The sequence below is a fragment of the Grammomys surdaster genome, unplaced genomic scaffold, assembly GCF_004785775.1.
Source record: "Grammomys surdaster isolate TR1022 unplaced genomic scaffold, NIH_TR_1.0 125125, whole genome shotgun sequence".
Lineage (NCBI taxonomy): Eukaryota > Metazoa > Chordata > Mammalia > Rodentia > Muridae > Grammomys > Grammomys surdaster.
This window is the reverse complement of record NW_021620026.1, coordinates 448,028-474,792: the sequence shown is the minus strand read 5'-3', so window position 1 is coordinate 474,792 and position 26,765 is coordinate 448,028. Positions and strand designations below refer to the sequence as shown.

At 34.5% G+C, this 26,765-nt stretch overlaps 2 protein-coding genes across 2 annotated transcripts; both read right to left on the bottom strand.

The window, feature by feature from the left end:
* Positions 1-2,732: 2,732 nt before the first annotated feature.
* On the bottom strand, positions 2,733-3,683 carry LOC114637017 (olfactory receptor 6C70-like). Its single transcript, XM_028785148.1, has one exon. The coding sequence runs from the start codon at positions 3,681-3,683 to the stop codon at positions 2,733-2,735; it is 951 nt and encodes a 316-aa protein (XP_028640981.1).
* A 9,541-nt stretch (positions 3,684-13,224) lies between these two features.
* LOC114637013 (olfactory receptor 6C74-like) lies at positions 13,225-14,163 on the bottom strand. The gene has a single exon (XM_028785143.1). It carries the CDS (start codon positions 14,161-14,163, stop codon positions 13,225-13,227), a length of 939 nt encoding a protein of 312 aa, XP_028640976.1.
* Positions 14,164-26,765: the final 12,602 nt, after the last annotated feature.

Here is a 26,765-nt window from a genome sequence, read left to right as displayed (position 1 = left end):
GCGAGGGGATTGGAGGTTCCGAGGGGGTGGTGGGGGATGGGGTAAGGGGACAACATAGGAAATGTAAATAAATCATCCAATAAAAAAAAAAAAAAAAAACAGAAAAAGAAAAAAAAAAAAAAAAAAAACTAACATGTTACAATTTTTCTGTATTTATTCTATTTATCTACCTCTAACAACTCAGAATACCATGTTATGTAGCAATGAATTCCAGGTAAATAAGTAACAAACTTTTATCATGTGTCAATGCATAAACATCTGACATTCTAATCTCCAAAAGGAAGGCACAGATGAAATTTACAAGAAGAGGAATTCAATCATATATAACAAAGAAAACAATATTCTTCAAACAAATCACTTCTTCTATGTAATATGACTTGGAATGCAAGTGAATTCATCACTTTGATACATGTGCAAACATATCTGTCCATCAAAATCAGGGCACCAGCCTGAGACTGTTTGGCTTATTGCTTACTAAGTCTCCCCTCAAGTATATCTCTTGATGGAAATCATTTGAATCATTTTCTCAAACCACAAACTTGGAATTTATCTTTCTTACATCATTGTTTTCCATAGATTATTTATTCAAATCATTACCTCTATTTCTGTCTATTTCTCAAAATATTATTTTTGTAATTTTCTATATTATCCAAATCTTCTGATTTGTGTTGTTTAGATTGTATTATTGAATTATCAATGTTCTTGTTGCCAAATATATTTGTACTGAATGGAGATTATTTAAAAACACAAATGAAATAAAATAATTTTCATGATATTTGCAATATAGTTAAGGACCTCACTCAAGCAATTGGTTCAAATGAGAATGAAAAGAAACAAGGAAATACAGATCAGGAACGCAAATGTTATCAATGTAAAGTGCTTGGATAAGAATACAATAGCTACAAACTCTCAGTCATCTTCACCAAAATAGCTAGAAAATAGTAGGAAGCCAGCTGGAAAAAAAATGACTTCTTGCTCAACTAATGACTTCCTCCCATCACTCTTAGCTACTGGAAAATTGTTGATTTTTCCTTACTGTCCATGTTCCTAATTCTATAATCATTTTTCTTATGTTGAAAGTTATCAACAACAATGATAGTATGCCTGTGTCTACAAAACGGTTCTCAGAATTAACAAATAAGTAAGCAAGTTTTCTGGCTAAAGGGTCCACCTGCAGGAGCAGGTTTAATTATAACAGCAATTAATACTTGGAAGGCTAAATAAATAAAGACTTAAATCACAAAGGTGAGTAAGCTTCTACAAGACTGGCTCCCCACAAGCATACCAATTTATAGATATTCACACATCCAACTCCCTTCACAAGTGATATAAAAGCCACATTAAGAATAAATGCCTTAGTTTGCAATATAAGATACACTGAAAATAGCATGGAACAAACTCGCTACATCTATCCCCTTCCAAGTTTGAGAGGAATGTAGAGAAATGTCCTCTATGGAAGAGAATGGATTGAGACTGGGACTCATATTTGAGACACAACAATAGGCCTGCCATGATTAAGCCCAGCACCTTGGTGAGTACACTTATGCTTCCACAGACTCAACCACTAGAACTGAATACCTCCATTGTCCTTCCCCCAGCCTTGGACAACAGAGGGAAAAGCAAGACATCACCTAAAGCAAAGAATGAAAGCTCCCAAGGACTGTACTTTAGATTCAAAACCAGGCCTCCCTAAGGAGATGTTCCTACAAAGAGAAACCAAAACCTTTCATTCCTAGGTCAGAATTTTAGTTGGGTGCTCTAGCTGGTGAACCCTGAGGCTCACAGGAACATATATATTTTGGCTTGGACTATCATCATTGCTTTTGCTTAATGAACCTAGACCACTCTTTCTTTCCTAGAGATTATCCAGGTTGTTGTGGCTATTAAACTTTGGTGTAACCCAACTTAGCATTAGCCTAGGCAGCCAGCACAATCTGTTGTCTCTCCTCTAGTTTTGGACAGCACAGCTATTTTCATGTCAAGGAGGAAAACTGTCTCTAGAGTTATACCACACAACACTGAAACAGGGTGAGGTAAGACCCTATACTAATCTGAAACATTGCCAGTTGTGCAATGAGCCTGCATACACCCTGAAACTATAGGTATTTGTGATTGTGACATTCATGAGATTCTTGCAATCCAGGTTAGCAGTTGGGGACCAAAGGACTGCTATCAGCATTAGTACCAAACCTAAAAACTCCCATATGGAGTCAACTTCCTATGTACTTGATTATATTTTATTATTCATACAATTTAAACTTTATTTGATGCAAATAGTAAACTACTCTATGAATGAACTATGTGTTTCAATTAATAGGAAATAGTGCTTTCCTAACTTGCTCAAAATATCACTTTATAAATTAACCCATGAAATTATTTTAAAGGAATAAGCTTTCCTGGAGTACTTTTAGACTGTATAATGATCAAATTATAATTATCAAAGGCTTTTAAAGAATACAACTGTATGTTTCTATAAGTAACAGTTCCTTAGTTATTTGTGCCTGTTGTATTTCTGTCTATATGCTTATAGATAAAATAATTTTGGATTATATATTTAAACAGTAGAAAGATATTTTGATCTTGTATGAAAGAAAATTAAAGTAAAAATGCATATGATAGACTAGTTTCTAATACTGGGCAAGTTAAAATGGCACAAATAACTAATTGTGGAAATTCATTATCAAAATTTCTTTTCTGCCTTAAGTAAATCATGTAATTAAGTTTTATTCTCTTTATGAAGCAGAAAATACTTTTCTAAATACTGCTCCAAATGCTTGTTTAACTTGCTTATTCCTCAGTGTATAAATGAACGGGTTCAACAAAGGGGCAACTGAAGTGTTGAGCACAGCTATTCCTTTGCTCAAAGACACTCTTTCATTTGCTGAAGGCTTTATGTAGATAAATATGCAACTCCCATAAGTGAGGGAAACAACAATCATGTGAGAAGAACAAGTGGAAAAGGCCTTTTTCTTTTGCTGAGCTGAAGGGAATTTTGTAATTGTCTTGATAATGTGAGCATAAGAAAGGATGACTATTACTAACGTCACAATGAGTGTCATGAGAGCTAAGATGAAAGCCAACATTTCTAGTAAATTTGTGTCTGAGCAAGACAGTTGTAGGACAGGAGAAACATCACAAAGGAAATGGTCAATGACATTTGAAGCACAGAAATCCAAATCAAGGCCAATAATCAGTGGTGGGAAAATAACCAGGAATCCAGTTACCCAAGAACCCAGGACAAGCTGATGACAAACTTTACTGCTCATGATAGATGCATAGTGCAAGGGCTTGCAAATGGCAATATAACGGTCATAGGACATGGTAGCCAAGAGGAAAAACTCTGTGCCTCCCAAGAGTATGTAAAAGAATAATTGACAAATACAGCCATTATAGGAAATTGTCTTTTCCTGGGTTACAATGGTGATTAAAAATCTGGGAATGCATGTTGTTGTGAATAAAATTTCCAAGAAAGAGAAATTACGGAGGAAAAAATACATTGGTGTCTTGAGAAGGGGATCTAGCAGAGTGAGGGCAATGATAGATAAGTTCCCTAGCATACTCAGCAAGTAATTTAGTAAAAGAGACACAAAAATCACAATCTGTAACTGAGGATTGTCTGTCAGTCCAAGAAGGATAAACTCTATCTGTCTTGTACGGTTCTTCATTTCTCCTTGTGATATCATTCAAGTTCTAAAAATAAAAAGATATATAAATGGAAATCCACATAAGTATATGTATATCCAGTAAACAAAAACTAACAGGATCTGTATTCCTTAGCACAGCCCTTTCAAATATAACATCCATGGATATTAGAGATATGGCGGTGACTATATAACAAGAATTCTCCAGTATAAATTCAAAGGTAATAGAGAAGTCAACTCACCATTGAAAACTGATCTGAGCAACTTGTAAGAGCTTAGGTTTTTTACTCTTTCAATTTAAAGTTTGACTTAATTGTAACTAAGTATAAATCTGTTAAAATATTAAATATCTTTGCATTGGGAATAAAAATAATTTATTAAATATATTACTCTTTTTATTTAAGGGTAATTATATCAGAATAACAAATTGAAATCTATAGTTTAATTATTAACCTTTAACTTTCATGCTGAAGTATATGTCTTGTTACCTCTTATAACTTTTCTGTGAAGTATAGACAACATTCAAGAGGAATGCAACCAAGAAATTAAAGTTTAAATGCAAAATAAATAATAGATAAACATAAAACAATTGAGGAAGATTATTATATATTTACAAAAATAAAACTTGAATGTCAGCATTAGATATAGGTTATACAATATGACCTCTATTGAACGATAAAATACAATCATGCTATTTAAAGCTAAATAATTCTTTAAACACTTTAAAAATAATTTTACTTAGGTAATATAGTATAAAAACCTCAATAAAAATGCAATTAATGAAAAGGGTTGAATAGTATTTCAAGAGTAAAATTTCAAAGGACTTCTTATGAACTGTATGTTTTGTAAATGTCTAAAACTTTCATGTGCTTGACACATGTATAAATCTGATATCCTACAAAATTGATAGCAATTTAAAGTGAGACATCTTCACAGTAGATTTAATATATAGTTTGATTATATAATTAGTATGTCTTGACAACATTAGATTTTATCAAAGACAAAGATCAAATCTTGTGCTGTTAGCTCATATATTTTCATACTAGAAAGAAACAACTGTGAGTTTACTGACTGATACATCCAGCCATGGTTTCAGATAAAAATAATGTGTCTCAATTTAATAACATTGTGATTAAATTTTCATAATTAATTTCTAATATTACTAAATTATTTTCAAGTTCACTTGAGGATAACCAAAATTAGGGAAATTCACAATATTCTATGTAGACTTTTTGAAATTAAAATGTTTAGTTATATTGCAGGTCTTTTATTATGTTTTATTAATCAAAATCTTTTTCTGTTTTAGGAAATTTTATTATTGCATTGCTGAATACAGAAAATTTTCTTGTGTTTTAAATTTTTAAATATTGTTTCCAACTTTATGCACACCTCTCTAATTTATTCTAAAACTCATGGTAAGCTTTTCTTTGATTATTTTTGAAAACTACCAAGTAGTGAGGAAGCAATCTGTATCCTATCCAATCTTGAGGCCCATGGACCAGACCTATCAACAATGATGAGATCTGCAATACATTCCTAAAAAATAAATAGTAGGTTTCATGTCTTACTGGTAACCAACAGTTTTGTAACTGGACTTAAAACTTACTCAACAGGAAGGAAGTTACTGGAAACCTAGGCAATTACACAGAAAGAGTTGGGGTCATGGATCTTAGAGGAGAATCTACTACATCCACTTTACTAGACTTGCATGATTACTAACTGCATGCAAATGTTATCGTTATACCCACAGATAAGTGTAGCTTCCATCCATCATCAAAGAAACTTGTATTTGCCGTGGATTGAGACTATTACAGAAAACCACAAGTGGTCACATTAGAGTACAACTGACCTTTCAGTGCCCAGTCCCTGATGGATACATAGACAAGACAACCCTTCCCTTGAAGGGTAAGGCTTAAGGAATTTCCCAGAATAGGGACAAAATCATTGCAAGACTCGAAGACCAGGAAGCTTACTTGTGCTTTGTAGAAATTACAGGGAAACTACATCAAAAATAGAGTTTTAAAGAAAGATTTAATTCATTATCTCATTCCTTGATCTTGTCTTCATTTGGTACTTTTCTTTGTGCTAATATATACATCTTCTTTCTCAGCAAAACAATTTAGCATTTCTGTAATCTATTGTGGGTATCCCATTATTTTCAAACATAGGAAAAAGATATTTGCTTTTCAACAACTGAACCTGGGAATTAGAAATTATCAATAAGTTATATTTGCTCAAATATATTGATCACAATCAACATTTCCAACGGACTTTTCTTTCTGTTTTAATCATGTACTGAAAAATGTATATTTGATGCTCTTGGGAAAAGTGACTTCTAACTTTTCAAGTTTGAATGACTTTCTAACGTGACTAGATTTCCATTAATTAACTAACAGGAGGACTACAATTTTCTCCACAATTCTCCAGTGTGGCTTCAGGTTCAAAACCTAGAAATTCAAATATTAAGTACCTGAATCAGATGTCATAACTTTTATTTTATGAATATAACATTGGTGAGAAGTTGTGTTTTATACAATGAAAAAATTCAAAATTTCATGGTTCTGTCATTTATATTTTGAGTAAGTTTCATTGTGTATATACCTATTTTTAAAAATTTTAAATAGTATTGGAAATTTCATGCATTTATGCAATGTATATTGATCACATTCATTTACCACTGCCTCATTCTATGTCACCTTAGTGTCCTTCAACTTCTTCGGAGCTTGATGTTGTCTTTTTATTTTATTTTTTGTTATGAGTAAATTATTCTTAAATGTTTTAAAGAAAATTAATCTTATTATTTCACTTACCATTAATTCACCATGTTAACATCACGTTTTCCTGAGTATATGGACAATTATACTAAAAAGCAATTATACTCATTGAAACAAAATTTGATCTTGTGGACTGAAAAACTAAAACAATTTTCAGATTAAATAATAACACACAATAAAGATGTGTATTTTAAAAATCAAAGTGATATTTACTTTCAGTCACATCTCTGAGCAGCTCTCTTCATGCCTTAGATAACAAGAAATTCATTTAACCATTTTAAAATACTAGCGAAATCCTGAGATAAGACATGTATGCCCAGCTAATTTAATCTCATACTTTCATAAAAAATATTAAAGCTGAAATCAACTCCTGGAAATTAGCTTATACCAGATCTCCATTGTTTAAGCAGTAATATAGCCTCTCTAAGAAATCTAAGGAGACAGTATCCCTAAGGAAATGGAAGAATAATTTTAAAACATGCAAAGTAATTTTAAAACACCAATAGGCTTTACATATTAATTATTGAATTAAAGTGTTATTATCTGGAAATTGTGATGTACTAGGGAGCAGACTTATGAAGATGGCAAGTTCACTTCAGATTATTTATACAGTTAGGCCTTATCTTACAAGCAAATATTCTACTTAAGAAGCTGAGGCAGGAGGATAGTCACAACTATCAGTTAAAGTGATTACCAGACCAACAAGGACCATGATGTCATCTCCCACATGTTCGTTTTCATTTTTGCATGTATAATGATATAAAGTACTACATTAAAAATAATCACTTTGAGGACTAGGGAGTGGCCCAATGGGGACTAGGTAAGGGGCCTTGCTATGTAAGCATCAGAACATGAATTTGGATCCCCAAAATCACATAACAGCTGGATACAGTATGCCTGTTACCTAGGGATGCTGATCCTGGGATCCCACTTACTGGTCAACCAGCAAACACAAGCAGTTTCAGGTTCAATAACAAATTGTATCTTAAAATTTAGGTCAAGTCACCAAGGAAAGACATCCTGATGTTAGCCTCTGGCTTCTCTACATGCCTGTATGTGTGGATGCAGGCATACACTATCACCATTGCCCTCCATACACACTGAAATTGATAAAAAAAAAATACTTTCAAGACCATTGTAGAAACACTGTAGCAAGTGTGAAATAATATTGTATTCTCTAACAATTATTATTTTGGAGATAATGGCAAATTAATCCCTTTGGAGAAATAATTATTTTGAGGTTCTATGTTTGTATTCCCAGTATGTAAGTTTATCACTAAGGCAACAACATCTGAATACCTAGCAGAAAAATTACTCCTATTTGCATTCTCAAAAGCTATAGTGTTATATATCAGTGAGTTAAATGAAACTCTACACGAATTATTATTTTGAAATAAATATTGGAATAACTTTATTTATTTATTTATTTATTTATTTATTTATTTTTATCTATTTAGTGTGCATGGGGGGTCCACTGTAGGCCTGTAGGGCCAGAAGGCAACTCATAGTAATAAATTCTCTTTCAGAGTGTGGAACATTTATCTACCAAGCCATCTTTCCAGCCTTAAATTTGGAATAATTAGTTCAATGATCTATGGATACCTAAATGAAAACTTTATTCAGTATTATTAATTATTGTAGTGACTATCAGATACTAATCACTGCTTTAGTGCTTTTTTCCTTTTTGATTATTGTCCTACAGAAAAATTAACATAGTTATAAACATTTTTGGATTTTGAAAATATAGAGAAATTGTATATAGTCATGGAAGGATCTAGAAATTATGGAGAAAGGTTACAAGGAGATCTCTGATATAAAATATAGTTTGATCAGTCTTATTGCATGATTACAATACTGCAAGTAGACAAATTCATGATTGATGAATAAATACAGGCACATAGAAGATATTTAGTAATTATTAATAAAAAATGCTTGCTAAGAGAGACTAGGGAAATAGTTTTGAAGGTAAGGGCCATTGCTGTAAAGGATCCATAACCCTAAGTTTAAGTTCCCAGTAACCATGCAAAAGGCTGTGTGTCACCACATGTAGCTATAACCTCAGCCTGTGGGGGCATGGAGAGAGGATGCTGCAGGAAACTCGCTGAGCACTAGCCTGACTTTGATTAAGAGACCTTCTCTAAAGTTACAAGATAGAAAGTTATAGAGCAGAACACTGATCTCCTTGTGCATATACCACAGACACTCACAGATGCACAAGCAGTGATTTATCAAAAAAGTAAACGAATCTGAAAAATGATATCTTGTATTTAAATTAAACAACACATTTAAACTAATACACAGGTATAAGGTTGGAAAAATGATACTGGACCAAAGCCTAGGGAAATTCCTAATTTAAAATTTGGTTTCCTTTTAAAAATATTTTTTTAGATTATAATTATGTAGTTTTCCCTTTCCTTGTCAAATACCTCTAAACCTTATAACATATGCCTGCCTTTTTCTCTTTCAAATTCATTCTTTCTTTTTAATTAATTATTGATATATATATTGATATATATATATCAACATTTAGATATTACATTTATTTACAATATAAAAAATATGAATGCATAAATTTCCATTAAGTTATTTATAAAAAAGTCCATATACAAGTATATACATCCATACAAAATTTAAAATTAAATTGATACTTTTAAATAAGACTTCAGACTTCTTATTTTTTAATTGATATATAATTTTAATGACCCTAAACATGGGCTAAGGTTAGCAGGAGATAACATTAAAATGATTGGCTGTTCATTAGATGGCTCAGTGAATGAAGATGTAGAGGACTTTTAATCCAGCAACATGGCTAGCCTGGCAAAGGATCAAATCCAAAGACTTAGGCCTGTGTGATACTGTTGGTATACAGACATGCCCTTAATATGCATCTTTAATCCTTTTGGTTGGAATACAGACCTACATTTAATACATGTCTTTAGTCTCAAACAATGAAGTCTAATTGAGGGTCAGAAAAAGTGACAAATCAGAGAAAAAATATGACAGAATGAATCAGAGATAAGACAGGCCCAACTCTCATGAGAACAGACAGGAAAGAGAGGCTTCTTAAGAGCAAAGAGACAGAGAGGAGAGTTCAATTCAGTTTGGTACAGTTCAGTTGAACTTAGTTCAGTTCAGTTTCTGTAGTTGAGAGGCAGTTTTTCCAATGAGAGCAACTCAGTGTAAAACCTGGAGAAGTCTGGTTGAATCTGTCAGGTTAGATAAGATTTTTGAGTCAAAAGAGCTCAGTTGAACCAGCCAGTCAGTTTTGAAAGAACTAGAAACAGAGAAATAAAAATCACAAATACAAAAGGCACTCTCAGCCAAACTTGACAACCAGAGCTTGATTGAGAATCTTTTAGGGGAAGGACAAAACCAACTACCACAGGCTCTCTGTTGTTGAACACTGTTAAGCACACACCCACACATAGGCTTAGTTTTTTAAAACTTACTTTAATAAGGGTTTTAATAAGAGTTGGTAAATGACATAACCTTCCTTCTAGCCTACCACCTGACAGAGGTAATGGAAAGGAAGGGTTAGTATGGCAAAAGGGGTTGTGGATCTGTTTGTAAATAGTTCTTTGGGTCAAATCCAATATTTATTATCAGGATACCAGCAGTCAAGATCATGAGAATCAGTAGCAGTTGCTTGATCGACTCTCAAACACTGTTTACTAATGAGCAAAGGCAGTTCATCCAAAAGAAATCACACATTCTGCCAACAGGCTGGAGTCCATGGAAGTGGTCAGAAATCAACAGAATATCACAAAAATCTTTGGTGTAGTTCTAATAGATCATTACAAGCTGTGATCAGCAAAGAAGGCAAGGTGAAAAATGCCGCAGCATCATCCATGAAGACAAGCATCAGGAAAGCCCAAATAAGACCAGCAAAGAGTGGCAAGGTGAACCAATGCCACCACATTATCTGCTGTCTGTTGAGGTACACTTATACCCTTTCCAAATATCACATGTCCTCGCAAACATCCTCTTTTGCAAAACATCCTTTTTCTAGGCAGCTTCCAAAAAAAAAAAAATTATCTATTGTCAGTAAAAGATCTAACTACTTGTCAGCTTCAGGAAAAGATCCACTCATAAGACAGTCTTCAGAAATATATCACATGACACAGCTGAGTCTCCAAAGAAACTAGAAATTTATGCTATGCATGCATTTGCACAGGCGCACATACACACACACAAGCAAACACACATGTACACACACACACGCACACTGTGTGCAAGCATGTATACACTCAAGTCTTGGGGAACTCATGCAGACTCTTTTTAGATGGCATGGATGAACCCATCCACACCCTAAAGAAGATTTTAATAATAGAAACTAAGTCTCAAACAGTCTGGACCATAGATCTTAGTTCCAGGAGTAACAAGACGTCATTCTGGCAAGGACCCAGGCATTTGTTTAGTTGGTAGAATCTTGACATCTATGTGTATTCTAGTAACAATGACCTGTGTTTTTCTTTTCTCTCAGCTGTAATTCAGAGTTAAACATCTGAATCTAGTGTTAGCTCTCTCTATCTCTTTGAGTAGCACTACTGCTTACCTACTTATCTATTTATAGCAACAAAAAATTTGAGTTGGATTTTGAAATCTTTAAAAGAATGATTTCTTTTTGTTTAAATGTTATAATATAATTAAATCATCTCACCCTTTGCTTTCACCATCCAAACTCTTATATATACCCATCCATACCTTTTAAATGTCATAGCCTCTTTTATCATTAGTTTGCCATTATCTACACTCTTACCTGTCATGATCATGTGATATACATATAATATGGAATAATAAAGCTACTAAGGAGAAATTTCCAGCAGAGTCTTGAGAATTAAAATTAGTACAGTTAGTAATTTGATAATAAAAAATACTGAGGAATCTGAGATAAGCCTAAAGTGGGATGTATATGATGTTTATCTAAATACTCCTTAAACATTAGTCATAGATCTCTGCTTTTACTATGAGTTATGTTTGCATTAAAATGCCCCAGCTTTCAAAAGGCACAAATAATTTTAACATTTCTGAAATTAAACATGTTTACAACACTAACATTTACAGATTAAAAATACAATGATGAAAAGTTCTAATAGAGTATCTAATAGAGTTTGACCTATAACTAAAAAATGTTGTAAAAAGATTTAATTTTTAAAATGCCTTGGTTTCATCAGTGGAATTTATATCAAAATAGCAAGATGTTACATTACAAGCAGGTCTGTTATGTATAATAGATAAGGAATTTCAGCAGTTATAGTTATGTACTTGTGCACATATATGAATATGTAATAATGATATAAAGAGAGGCTGTGAACTTGAGAATGGGAAAAATGGGAGGATTTGGAGAAAAAAGAGAAATGGGAGAGTATTTTAATCCTGTTTTGATTAAAATGTATAAAACTAATAAATACATTGAGTTAGCATTCTTCCTTTCATATTTTTGAAACTATAATATGATCACATCAATTTTGCCTTCCCCTTTTTCCTGTCATACATTTCAACTAGCTCCCTTATACTCTTTCAAAATTATAGTCTTTTAATTCTTTATATGTTTGTCATATAAATATAGACATCATATTCATATACATATATAAATACATCATGAAGTTTCTTACTTCAGCATTAGCATGTCTGTTGGTGTTTTTCTTATTCAGGTCATGTTTAGTTAGTCATATTTATCAGACTTCTAAATATTTGCCTTTAAATTCACAGGTCATTATATTTGATCCCTTTTAAGGAAACTTATCTTTTCAACATGCAGAATCAATTATGGAAGACAAAAGTAGGTGAAAATCTAGAACTGTGGAGCCCAGTCCCAGTGGATATATCTATAGTAGAACTGCTACACTTAAGGTTCAAGTTTTCATGCAGAATAGAGGGCAAATGTTCATAGGAATCAGAGGACAAGGAAGTTTACTGTAAGACTGTCCCTCCCAGAAATGTCATAACTTGTGCCCATTCACTCTCACCAACATGGCTGCTTCAGGAGTGTTTGTGTTTAGTAAATATTCAAAAATACTTGCCAGCAAACTTAAAAAATATCTTAGATCAAAAAACACATCATTTAGAAAATTTCAGAAAATGCATATATATTCATTTAATTGGTAAACACATTTGCTCTTAAAAACAATAAAATCTACTTCTAAAATATATATATGCAATTTCAACCAGGAAGAAATTAAGTGATTATTTTAAATGGAAAGTTTGACAACTTTTGAAAACTTTTGAATACTGTGAGCATCAAAAGTGATGGACAGAAGCTGGTATAACATTCTCTTTAGTAAAATACACACAGAAATTGGCAAAATACAAGTTAATACTATTTTATCTTCTTTGTACATGACCATAAATATATGGTAGTATATATTTAAACTATAATTACTTTAACATTATACATTTATCAAATATAATTTTAAACCATTTTTAAATTTTAAACGATATTTAAAATTAAAACTTGCTAGTTTTGGTGGAGTTAAGGAATCACATTCTGGCTTTCTGGTTCTGTGTGAGCATTCTAGTACTGAGTCTTATTGAAAGTCACAACCAGAATTCTAAAAGACCACAAAGACATTGAAAAATGTATATTCAACTTCTTCTATATATCTATGAGAATGAATAGATTAAGTATCTCTATTTGAAAATATAGAAGAATTTTGCATGCTCACATCAAAGAATTTCACTGAAAAACTAGCTTGAAATGATGTACAGTCTAAAGAACAAAAGTCAAAATGGGAAAATCTTCTTCAAAATTCTGCTAATAGGATATGAATCTAGTTTGTTCATTTCTTTCATATAATAAAAAAAAATAGTCATTTCTTTGAGAAAGAGGCAATCCTATGGACTGTATTAATGAATGCCTTTTTCACTTGCTGATTCCTCAAGGTGTAGATAAAAGGATTCAGAAGTGGAGCCACTGAGGTATTGAGCACAGAAATTCCCTTGGAAATAGATACTCTCTGCTTGACTGATGGTTTAAGGTACATGAAGATGCAGCTGCCATATGAGAGGGATATCACAATCATGTGAGAAGAGCATGTAGAGAAAGCCTTCTTCCTCTGTTCGATTGAAGGAATTTTTAGAATTGTCATAGCAATGTAGGTATAAGATAAGATCACCATTACCAATGTGAGTAAGAGTGTCACCAAAGCTGAGACAAATCCCATCGTCTCCAGTAGCTGTGTGTCTGTACAAGAAATCTGAAGTAGTGGAGTTGTGTCACAGTAGAAATGATCAACAATATTGGAAGCACAGAAGTCAAGATTCAAGCCTAACAGGAGTGGTGGAAAGATGACAAAAAAGCCAGCAAGCCAACAACTGAGGACCAGCTGCACACAGACTTTATTGTTCATGATGGTCATATAATGCAAGGGCTTGCAGATAGCTACATATCTGTCATAGGACATGGCTGCCAGCAAATAAAATTCTGATGCTCCAAATAAGAAAACAAAAAACACTTGAGTCACACAATTATCGTAAGAAATGGTTTTGTCCCCTGTTGCCATAGTAACAAGTAATTTGGGAATGCATGTTGTAGTGTAGGAAGACTCTAAGAATGAAAAATTCCGAAGGAAAAAATACATGGGTGTCTTCAGGTGAGTGTCCACCAGTGTGAGTGTGATGATGGTCAGATTGCCAGTGATGCTGAGCAGATAGGTAAGAAGCAGGAAGACGAATAACATAACTTTCCACTGTGGATGATCAGTCACACCTGCTAGGATGAAAACTGTCACCTCTGTATGGTTCTTCATTGTGACCGTCTGCTAGCTGGTCTAAATAAAATGTGGGGAAGGAGATTATAATAATGAACTATAATAATGATATGTAATGCTGAAGTACCATCAACATTTCAAAAGCTAGTTCACAAAAAGAGCAACATCTCCAAAGAGGGCTGTACCAGAAAAAAAGTTGGGTTTTTTTATAGCTTCCTGGTATCTGAACAGAAATCAAAGATATTGATTTATAATTCTAATTGTGAATAACTTATACAATGGTATCATTTGTTCATCATCTCTTATATGAACACATATAGGGAAATTAAAGGAACTGAAAAATATTTTATTTTACTTGCTGAAACCTTAAAATTCAGATGTTAGTTCTTTTCTCTCCTTAATTAAAGAGGTCTGTTTGAATAAAATCTTAAAAGTTTGCATTCAAATACAAAGTCACTTGAAGCACAACACTGTATTTTCAGCTCTCCCCCTTTCATCATCCTTTCTGTCTCCTCACATATCATTCTCTCTCTCTCTCTCTCTCCTCTCTCTCTCTCTCTCTCTCTCTCTCTCTCTCTCTCTCTCACACACACACACACACACACACACACAGAGAGAGAGAGAGACAGAAGGAGACAGAGATACAGAGAGAAAGTGGTGGCAGGGTCCATGCACTTAAGGACACACATGTCATCTTCAGATCTTAGTTTAATATACAATCATCAATTATCATAACTAATCAAGTTGAATACTATCATTGTTATGGTTACTGTGTTCTTGTTTCAGAAGTCTAAATGAAGCTTAGGAAATAATTTTCCTTTCAGTTTAATTAATATTTCAATTGCTTTAATTTCTATTGTTACCTTATACTCTGTATATACTCTATTCCAATACCAAGCCTGGTAAAGCCACTGTTAATAAACTATTGTGTTTGTTTTCTGCAGTGGTAATATTGAGATGGAACTAGTATTATAAATTAATATTGGGATAGAAAAGATAAAAATGCATACATAGAAATATGGGTTCTGTTGGATTGTAGAGGCAGGAAATATCAAGACAAAACCACATATAAATCTATTGAGATAAAGATTTTTTATTGATTAATTATGAACTTGTAAAATAAAAGATTAGTGAATCTAAATTATTAAGTAAGAGAAACTGTTAACTGTAAACATTTTCTCCATCATTTAGTAATTCTTTGAATAAATATTGAAAACATCGAGGATTTTGAGAACTGAATGGTCTGCAAAGAATGAGCTGAGTTTCAAAAGCACAATATATCATTGAGTAAATTAAAAAGTTTTAGGAAACATGTAAACTATCTCTGGCTACCCCTCATGTAAAAAGATGTTATGGAACCAAGGGCACACATCAGTATTGAAGCATTTCTGTAGTCTGTATAAGGTACCAAGTTTGATACTTATCATGGGAAAAGTTTGTACATACCTCCATTGGGCTAATTAACAAGTAGATAACTATGTAGTATATTTTGACAGCGGTATTAGCCAATGAAATTGTGACTTGGGCCAAGGAAACAAATCAGTGCCATTCTCAGCCATCATCAGAGAAGCTTTTTCCTGCAACAGATGGGAACAAACACAGAGACTAAGAGGCAGACATAATGGACAGAGTGAGAGACCTAAGAACACTCTGCCCTAATTGAGATGCCTATATCAAAACACTCCTGGCAGAGCTTAGTGAACCTCAAGGAAGAGGAGATAGAAAGAGTGTAAGAGCCAGACAAAATGGCGGAAACCAGGAGAACAAGGTTCTTTAAGTCTATGAAGACAGTTTATATGAACTCACAGAGACTCAAGTATGAAGCACAGGGCCTGAATAAGTTTGAAATAGATCATATCTATCTGTCTGTCTGTCTGTCTGTCTGTGTTTTTATGAAATTCCTGAGTGTTGGAACAATGGGGTCTCTGTTTCTTGTTCATTCTCTTGGTCTCTCTTCCTTTCTGTTTGCTTGGTTCAATTCCAATATGTTAGGTTTTTTTTTTAATCCTTTAAAACTCATTTTATTATAAAAAAAAAAGTTAACACTTCCCTAAAAAAAAATAAAAGTATTTGGGTTTTTTTTTTTTTTTTTTTTTTTTTTTTTTTTGCACAGCTAGCATACTGAAGATGACAAAAGTAACAATATTTCTAGAGAAAATTCTTTCCTGGGGAATTTTTGTCATCAAATACATGAACAAGTTAAATTTTTATAATTGTCATGACATTATATGATAATACTTTATTTCTTAAGACTACCAAGTAGGTCACTTAAACTCTCTAAAATATGCATTAATGTGAATAAAATATTTTAATACCAATATGAACAATAAGATAGATATTCAAGGACAAATTAAACTACTTTACAATAATATCAGGGATGTTTCAAGAAAAATAATTTGGACTTTATCATAGGTGTAAGGTTAAGAAAAGATATTCCAAGAAGGGGAAATATCCTGAACAGAAGAAATGTGGTGGGCTCAACATGTCCTTTGGAGTAAGGAACAGAGTTGTTACATCTATAACAAGAAGGGAAAGGAAATGTTATTTCTGTAGAACATTCCTTTCACATTCAAATGATTGTGAGGATATCTCTAAAAGAGTTCCCAGATTTACACAAAGAACATCATGACAGTAATGACACTTGAAACACAAAAGTTAGAAGCTCCACACTTAAGAGTATAGTTTTGTTGAACTTCAACAATTACATTTAGAAGCTATTCCTGGACATACTATGCCAAAATAAAGACTACACTAGAAATTGAATCTATGAATGAAACTTCATTTATATTAGCAATCAGAAATATCAATTTAACATTAAAAAGAATTTCATTTTTAAATTATCAAGTCTGCCTTCATCTTTTTTATTCTTCTTGAGAAAAAGTCAAAAAGTTAAATAAAAATACCATGTTGCTTAAAACAGAATATAATAACTAAAAAATAAGTTACAATAGACACAGACAGAAGGAATTATTACATTTAAATTTAGCCAATATGAATTGCTTTAATTATTTTGATTCCAAAATCAATTTTTCAAAAATCTTATAAATATAGACATGAAATTGAACATAAGGAGAATACCTTAAAAGAATATATGCACAGTAATACTTTGACAAAGTGATCTGAGTCCTTATATTTGAATGTCCTACCAGAATACTGACCTGAACACAGACACTGTTATCCTCTCTGAATTTGTCTAACTCTAAACCAGTCTATGGGTTGATTTTCTCACTGTGAGAGTCATCTTCATTGCCTAATTTATTTCAGAATTGTAGTTAATTGTGTATTTTACGTCATTTTCTACTCATTACTCACATTGCCACCAAATGAATTAGTCATGGTATTTAAGAGTTTTCCCAATATTATAGCTTAAGTGAGAGAGTCAAAAGGGAATAAAAATTCTTGTGAGATTTTGAGATCCACACCAACATTTCCCAAGGATATATGAGGTTTTGTGCTTTGCAAATGTTTTCCCCAGACAAAACTGTATTTAAAATGATGAACCTTCAAAGACTATAAACTTTTTCTCCAAAATCCTCAATGCATGCTACACAAATAAGTGCGCAAACATTTGAAAAAAAGAAACCAAACAAAAACTATTATTTTCATGAAACCTCAGTAATGTTGGACTCCCTTATGTACCTTTACTCAAGACCAAGTAATTATAAAGTAACTGGTTTGTTTTAGCTGATGTTTCTGAAGACTGGAAGCCCCCATCTTAAATCTAGTGGCCTTCCAGCTTCATTGTTCTTTATCTGGTGACAGAGAGCAGAAGTAAAGGAGCTCAGGTAGAGGGAAAGAGCTGTCATAATGAACCCACTCCCATGAAAAATGAGTTAATTTCTTTTAACTATCCAAGCCCATTTCTTAGTCCCACCTCCCAACACCTATGCATTGAGGAACTAAGGTTCTGACATAGGAGCATAAGAGGACCAACTCAAGTAGTAACAGATTATTTATGGTCAATTTTCCACCCAAATGTAGCCCAGACTGATTTCAGTTTTTACTTAGGTCAAAGGATGCATTCATCTTTCTCTAGAATAGAATCTTACATTTTTAATACATTTTTGTAGACCTCCAACTTGCTTTTTCCCTTGACTAATACCCAGGAAGAAGATTTAAGGAACAACTTACAACTTAATTTATTGGCTTCTCTGATGAAGAGCTGAACACATCATTGAGATTAATTTCTAGTTCCACATATATATAAAATCCACCACCCAAATATTGATGGTGGCAGAGATTTTAAATATTTGTGTAGTAATTTCTCATTTCTGAAACTTCATAGGAATGAAGTCATGAGATCTATATCATTTGATTATAAATAAAATAGATGGTTTTGGCTTCTTTGTCAGAAATCAAGTAACCATAGGGTTTAATTCTAGGTCTTCAATTCTATTCTATTAATTTATCTGTCTGTCTCTGTACCAATACCACACTGTTTTTATCACTATTGCTCTACAGCAGAACTTGAAGTCAGGGATGGTGATTTCTTCCAGAAATTCTGTTAGTGTTGAGAATAGATTTCGCTATCCTGGGTTTTTTGTTATTCCAGATGAATTTGAGAATTTTCTTTCAATCTCTGTGAAGAATTGAGTTGGAATTTTATGGGGTTACATTGAATCTGTAGATTGCTTTTGATAAGATGGTCACTGTTACTATGTTAATCCTGCCAATTCATGAACATGGAGATCTTTCCATCTTCTGAGGTCTTCTTCGATGTCTTTCTGTAGAGACTTGAAATTCTTGTCATATAGATCATTCACTTGTTTGGTTAATGTCACACAAACCATCAGGTGAAAAAAAGACAACATATTCAACAAATGATACTGGCTCAAGTGGGGTTGGCATGTAGAAGAATAAAATTGATCCATTCTTATCTCCTTATGCAAGCTCAAGTACAAGTGAATCAATTACCTCCAAATAAAATGAGATATAATTAATCTACCAGAAGAAAAAGTAGGAAAGAGTTTCAAACACATCGACACAGGGGAAATCTTTCTGAACAGAACTCCAATGGCTCAGGCTCTAATATCAACTATAGACAAATGGGATCTCATAAAATTAAAAGTCTTTTTTGTTAAGCAAAGAATATTGTCAACAGGACAAAATGGCAACCTACAAATTGAGAGAATATCTTTATCAACCCTACATCTGATAGAGGACTAATATCCAATATATACAAAGAACTCAAGAAGGTAGACTCCATAGAACCAAATAACCCTATTTTTAAAGGGGGTACAGAGCTAAAGAAAGAATTCTCCACTGAGGAATCTTGAATGGCCAAGAAGCACCTAAAGAAATCTTCAACATCCTTAGTCATCAGGGAAATGCAAATCAAAAAGGCCCTGAGATTCCACCTCATACCAGTCAGAATGGCTAAGATCAAAAGTTCAGGTTGGAACTGGGTGTAGCCACTGGAAAGTCCGAGATGCCAGGAAAGCAGGAGACTCAGAGGAACCAATGGGGATGGCATTAGCTGAAATACAGAACAAAGGGAGAGAGAATCAGTAGATACCATAACCAGAGGTTAGTCACAGCCTCAGGTTGAGGAATGAGTCCACCCTCCCATCTCAAAAATATTAACCCAGAATTGCTCCTGTCTAAAGGGAATTCAGAGAAAAAGAGTGGAGCAAACACTGAAGGAAAGGACATTCAGAGACTGCACAATCTACAGATCCATCTCACCTTCAGACTCCAAACGCAGACACTATTGCTGATGCCAAGAAGCACTTGCTGACAGGAGCCTGGTATAGCTGTCTTTTGAGAGGTCTCAAGGGGAGGCCACAAGGCCTGACACTATTGTTGATGCTATGGTGTGCTTATAGACAGGAGCCTAGTGTGGGTACCCTCTGAGAAGCCCAACAAGTAGCTGACCTAGACAGAGGCAGATACTTACACCTAACCAATGGACAGAATCTGGGACACCTGTGTTAATTTAGGGAAAGGCGTCAAGAAGCTGAAGAGGAGGGGACCCCATAGGAAGACAAGTAGTCTCAACTAACCTAGACTTCTGAGATCTCAGACACTGAGCCACCAACCAAGCAGCATACACTAGCTGATATGAGTCCCCTGACACATATACAGTAGAGGACTGCTGGTCTGGCCTCAATGAGAGAAGAAGCATGTAACCCTGTAGATACTTGAGGCCCCAGGGATGAGGGATATCTGGTAGGGGGAAGACATCCTTTGGAGTTGAGGGAGGAGGAATGGGATGAGGAACAAAAAAGGCAAAATAAATTCACAACAAGTTCAACCAATTCAACTTATAAATTGAATATAGAATTACAACAGGGATGTTTACATGTGTTTCCACTAAGACTAATTATTTAACTAAATGTTCATTATCTGCCACTAGCTCCATGGGTCATTTAAAGTCCAAAACTACAATTATTGGGTCTAAGTTAACATGGTATGTGAAGAGGCAAATATCTGCCTATTGTCTCTTAGCATTGAAGCTTTGTATAGATATACCCAGTCAATACTTTATATTTTGTTCTTACACCTACAATAAATCATTCATTACCTTTTAGGACTTTTAGTTATCAGATAATGGTTTCACAGTCTAAATGAGTGTTTTCCTTAATCATAAATCTGTATCATGCCTACTTTCTATCCTAATGTAAATAGCTCATGATACATGAAGGCTTGCAGGACCTAATTGTAGCCCTTTTTATAAAGGGCTCAATAGCCACTAGTATAAATTTAGGATTAATTCCATAATTTTATGGAATTATCATTAAGAATTAAGAAATCATCTAATTGTCTGCATAGCATAGCTACAAAATTGTACATCTTCAATGATCTGCAAAAAAAAAAAAAAAATCTGCCCAATAGTGTGGGCTAATGCCCAGGGATTTTAGACCAATATAATAATGACAGGAATGGCATTTCAGCTGCAAGAAACAGTCCTGAGATGAGATTTCTGAAAGCTTTGCAATTCAGAAATATCCATTGCAGACCATGGAATATGATGTGTCATCTCCAGTACATTACTTGAATGTTTTTTAGCCTTTTCTAGATGCCTCCTGACACAAGTTCATTATATAGTTAAAGCAATAATTTTTATGTTACAAGTAATCATGGTTTTGTCAAAAGACAAACCATATAACTTCTGTCTCCTTAGTTTTGAAATTTTGCATAGGTAAACCTAGTCAATATTTTATTTTTTGTTCTTGCATTTAAAATAAATTGTCCATTCCCAGTTTATGATCTTTAGCTACCATAGCTAACCTAGGAGGTATATTTTCCCTGATCATAAATTTGTTCCAATCCTGCTTTCTATCCTAGTGCAATTAGCCAGTAACTTATGAAAGTTTACTGGTTTATAAATGCAGCTTTCATACTATAGAGGCTTAAAAATTACTTGTAGAAATTTAGTAATTTTATAGAATCATTATTAAAAGTTAAGAAATCGTCCATTTGTCTACACAACTTTACCTCATGAAAATACATCTTCTTGTTTGATTCTCAGAAAATCTTCCCAATAGGCTACCCAGGAATCATTAGACTATGCAATAATGACAGAAAAATCATATCAGTAGCAAGAAGCAATCCTGGAATAAAAACCTGAAGGCACTACAATTCAGAGCTTATCCATCACAGACATGTAAAGTGGTGAGCCATCACCAGGAAACTTACTTGCATGCCTTTAGCTTTTACTAGATGTCTCCTGACAGATTTTGCTACTCAGTAATCAGTAGATCTAATGGAAATCAATTACCTTTTAATATCCTGTTTTTCCTGAAAAGAAGACAGTTGAAGTATTTCTACTAACCGTGACAAGGATTGAATTATGTAATTCATGTAAAAGATATCGCTTTACATTAGGTATCATCATGTAGGACTCTTTTTTCTCAAAATTTTATGTTAAGGATCTATATGTGTGTTTGTGTGTATATGTGAGTGTGTGTGAGCATGGGTATGTGTGTGTGTGAGTGTCTCGTATGGTTGAAATTTCAGATAATCATGAGTATGTGTGTATGGATGCCAGAGTTCAATCCTGTCTGTCTTTTTCACTCACCATCTTATTTTGCTGATGATATTAGTGTGTATACACCCCACATATATCTATCACTTTACGTATTGAACAACATATTTATTGATTATATATTTTCACACCAATGAATCAAATGTCCTCTAATCAAATGTAGATGTTTATGTATATATTTAAAGATTTGGTAAGTAATGAGGAGTGTGATGTATATGTTGTACAGAAAGACCCCATTTACATCTATAAAAAATTGCTAACCTATGGTGAGCAGTAACTACATTATTTTCATTTTTACAGTTGTTATGGTATGAATATAAAATATTTCCCATAAAGTAATGTATTAAAGCAAAGTGTACCCAGATGGTAGTCCTTTGGGGGAGGTTATTAATGTAAACATTAGGAAATAGGTTTCTGGTGCAGTTAGTAGGTCACTAGAGGGATGTCATTAGGTATATCTTGTGATATATATATGTGTGTGTGTATGTGTATGTATGTGTGTGTGTAATGTGTGAGTGTGTGGTGTGGTATGTGTGTGGTGTGTGTTATTTGTGAACGTGAGTGTATAGATATGTGTGTCTGTATGAATGTAAGCCAGAAGATTACGGTGGGTATTCTGCTTTATCACTGTCTGTCTTATTCCACTAAAACAGGATCTTTCACTGCGTGTAAAGGTAGACTGATGTGATCCCTCTGTATTGACCTCACCTAGCATTTGAATTGTGTGCCTAGCTATGCCCAGGTTTTAATGTTGGTTCTGGGGTCCAAATTTGTGCTGCTCTACTTATGCTGCAGATGATCTTTCTGACTGAGGCAACTCTTTACCACCTCCTTGGCCTCTGGTCCTTTGTTTCATCTCTTTCTTTCTTATTTTTTTGTCAACCATGAGATGAATAAGATTCTGTGTCCCATAATTATGTTCTTAGGCTTTTAGGAGCAATTGTACAGGATCAAATGCCCATGGACTAACCCCTTTAAAGCTGTGAGTCAAAATAAATACCCATAATGATGTGTGTGTGTGCGTGTGTGTGTGTGTGATGTATGTATATATGTTAGTCAAAGATACTTTAATTAAAATAAAAATTAGAGGCAAAAATCACACTGTACCCTCTAAATGTATAATTATTATATAACAGTTAAGACAATAAATTCCACTTGTAAAATAAGGGAAATGCAAGGGTCTGAAATAGTAATCATTCAGGGAATGATGCAAACTAAAACTTTGAGATTTGAAATTTTATCCCAGTCAGAATAGACAGGATCACAGTAAAAAATTATGACAAATGCTAACATGGGTGAAGGGATAGGAGGACATTGATTCATTTCTGGTCAGAATGCAAACTGGTGCAGCCACTATGGAAACTAGTTTGGAGTTTCCTGATAAACCTAAGAAATGAATTTACAATACAATCCAGCTTTAGTATGCTTTGGCATATGTACAAAGAAATAGATATCCTATCTGGAGATACCCTTTTTAATGTGCTATTCACGATGGCCAGGGAAAGGAAATCATAAGATAACTAGATGAATAAAAATATGATTTTTTTTGCACAATGGGATATTATTTAACTATAAAGAAAAATAAAATTTTAAATTTCACAAGTAAATGGATGACGCTACAAAGAATGATTCTGTGAGGTATTGTAGACACAAAAATACAAATATCAGATTTTCTCTCATCTGTGAATAATAGCTTTGAGATTTCTAGTATGTGTGTTTTACTTAAGATACCTGTAGAAGGCATCTGCTCACAGAAAAGTATTGGGGAAACCAGCAATGTTAATCGTGCAGGGTTGTCTCATCAATGGAGAAAATTGATATATGTTGCCAAAAGCCATCTGGGAGAGACTAAAGGCTAGTGTAACTGCCTGTTCTGCCCCACGTTTGGGGACCACTTTGTAACAGCCCATTCTGCTGCTCCAGTCCATGGGTAAGGGTCTAGCAAGAAAGAGAGTGGGGATGGAGGGGCTTGAGATGCGAAGAATGGAGACAAGACAGAGGGTCTGATCAAGTCTCTTGTCAGGGTATATGGCTCGAGATGGCTGCAAAGATGATAGCTGCTTTCAGCTAGGAGTTGGCTCCCAACAGGCTAGCAGGTGATCTTCCAGAGATGGTTCACCACAGAACTAAGATGAATGATCGTTTGGAGACAAGATCCAAGGGACAAAACTCAAGATTTGCTTCCTGCAGCCGATATGCCATTCCTGTCTTTATAAAATTAATATAATAATCACTGTGCATTAGCCCACCCTATTGGGCAGCATTTTCTGCAGGCCAAAGATGTACTGTCTTATAGTGATGCTGTACAGACAAATAAATGTTTTCTTAATTCCTAATGATGATTCCATAAGAATTTCTAAAATTATACTAGTAATTATTAACCACACTATAATTAGGGCTGCAACTAGAGCTCTTTCTGAAATGAAAACCAACAAAAACTCTGACTCAGAATTGTTCCTATCTAAAAGAACTGTGGGCAAAAAAATGGAGAAAAGACAGAAGGAAAGGAGATCCAGTGACTGGTCCAACTTGGGATCCATTTCAAGGGGAGACTCCAAGACCTGACACTGTTACTGATGCTATGGTGTGCTTACAAACAGGAGCCTAGCATGACTGTCCTCTGAGAGACCCAATAAACAGCTGACTAGGGCAGAGGAAGATACTTACATTCAACCAATGGACTGAAGTCTGGGACCCCTGTGGTTGAATTAGAGAAAGGCTGGAAGAAGCTGAGGAGGAGGGTAACCCCATAGAAAGACCAGTAGTCTAGCTTGGACCCATGAGATCTATCAGACACTGAGTCACTAATCAGGCAGCATACACTAGCTGATCTGAGCCCCACCCCCACCCCCACTCCCACCTCCTGACACAGATACAGCAGAGGGCTGCCTGGTCTGGCCTCAGTGAGAGAAGATCCTCCTAACCCTTGAGGGGCTTGAGGCCCCAGGGGATGGGGAGGGCTGGGGGGGGTGGGAGAGTAGAGAACATCCTCTTCAAAACAAGGAGGGGGGAAGAGAAGGGTAAAGACTGGATTGTTTAAAAGAAAAAGCAATGAGAGAGAGAGAGAGAGGGAGAGAGAGAGAGAGAGAGAGAGAGAGAGAGAGAGAGGAGAGAAGAGAGAAAGAGAACTCTTCAAGTCTTCACCTGTCAGGTGTTAACTGCTTCTGAGATAGAAAACACACATTTACAACTTGGAATACAATTAGCCAAAAGTCATTAAAGGGGATGAAAGATTCATTGTAGGTGCAAGGACAGAAGATAAAATATTGACTTTATCTGTACAAAACTTCAATGCTAATTTAGATATAAAAATTTTATAGTTTATACTCTCAATGAACCTGTGTAGCTACTCACAGATAATGAATATCTAGCTAGACTTAATGGAAGCATATGTAAACGTCTTTGTAGTAAACTTATTCAATCTATGATTTGAATTCATGTTTGAACTTGGGGTGAACTTTTGAAAAACTATACCACATGATCATGTATTCTGAAAGAATATGTAAGAACTGAGAACAATGAGTAGAAGAGAGCAAATATTTGGGTAGTGTTGTGCCAGTAAACACTCCTGAACTCAAAAAAGACTACCAAGGAGCCTATTCTTATGCAATCACATTAGGGTCTCTTTATTCAAGCTGGAGCTTGGGCTCCCTGCCAACTCTGAGATAGCAGGAAGGTAAAGCCTTGAGCTTAGTGTTAGACAAGCAAGAAGAGGGTATGTAACTTGTTTCACATCTAATTGGGGGCCATTATGGCCTTTAACATAATTGGCTGGAGCTGGGAGCCAAACCATAAACTTAATTTCTGTTTTTTTGTATTGTTTTTGTTTTGTTGTTGTTGTTGTTTTTCCTGATTGGTGGTTGTTAGGAAGTGAATGTCAGGGGCAGGTCTGCAACCTATGCAGATTTATTGCAGGGTAGGGAAGGGAAACCTGGAAACCGGTGCTAGATGTAGGTCTTGTTTGGAGGGTAGCCTGGAAACTGGTGCTAGGTACCAGTCTGTAAGTTAACTTGACTTCAACCTTAGGTCAAGTTCTCTAAAATGGAGTCTGAACGCAAAAGATTTGGTCTTTCAGTAGGTTTCCCCCTCTTTTTTTTCTCTTAGAACTAATGACTATAATCTCTTTTCAAAGTTTATATTTTCTTCCTGTGAGTGACTTTCTCTAGCTGACAGAGAGTTAAATAAACTCCCAGCCATAGGGCATGGATACTGAGGACCTGAGGAGAAAAGAACGAAGGACAGTTTTTTACTTAATTCCCAGCTGTTAAGCACCAGGTGCTATTTGCCAAGCCAGAGGTTTTTAACTACAGAATAAACAACAAACATTTAGATATTTTAGAAGCCAGCAGCTTCAGCATTCACTATAGTTAGAGACAGAGAGTTTCAGTCTTCTGACTGATGTCCACCCCTGTATCCCACTTCAGCCCATTCCAGCCTGGCAGGCTCCCTGGAATCTCTTTTCCCTGCACAGAAGGCTGGGAGTGGATGTTGCTAATTACCTGGTGACCCAGGTATTTGAAAAGCCAGACTTCACCCAAAGACTTTCCCTCTCTAGACCTTAACATTATCTTTGTTTTTCAAAATTTTTTCTAATTTCTAAAATTATACTGTATTTAAATATGTCTACAGTAAACCACCTGGTATCAAACTACAG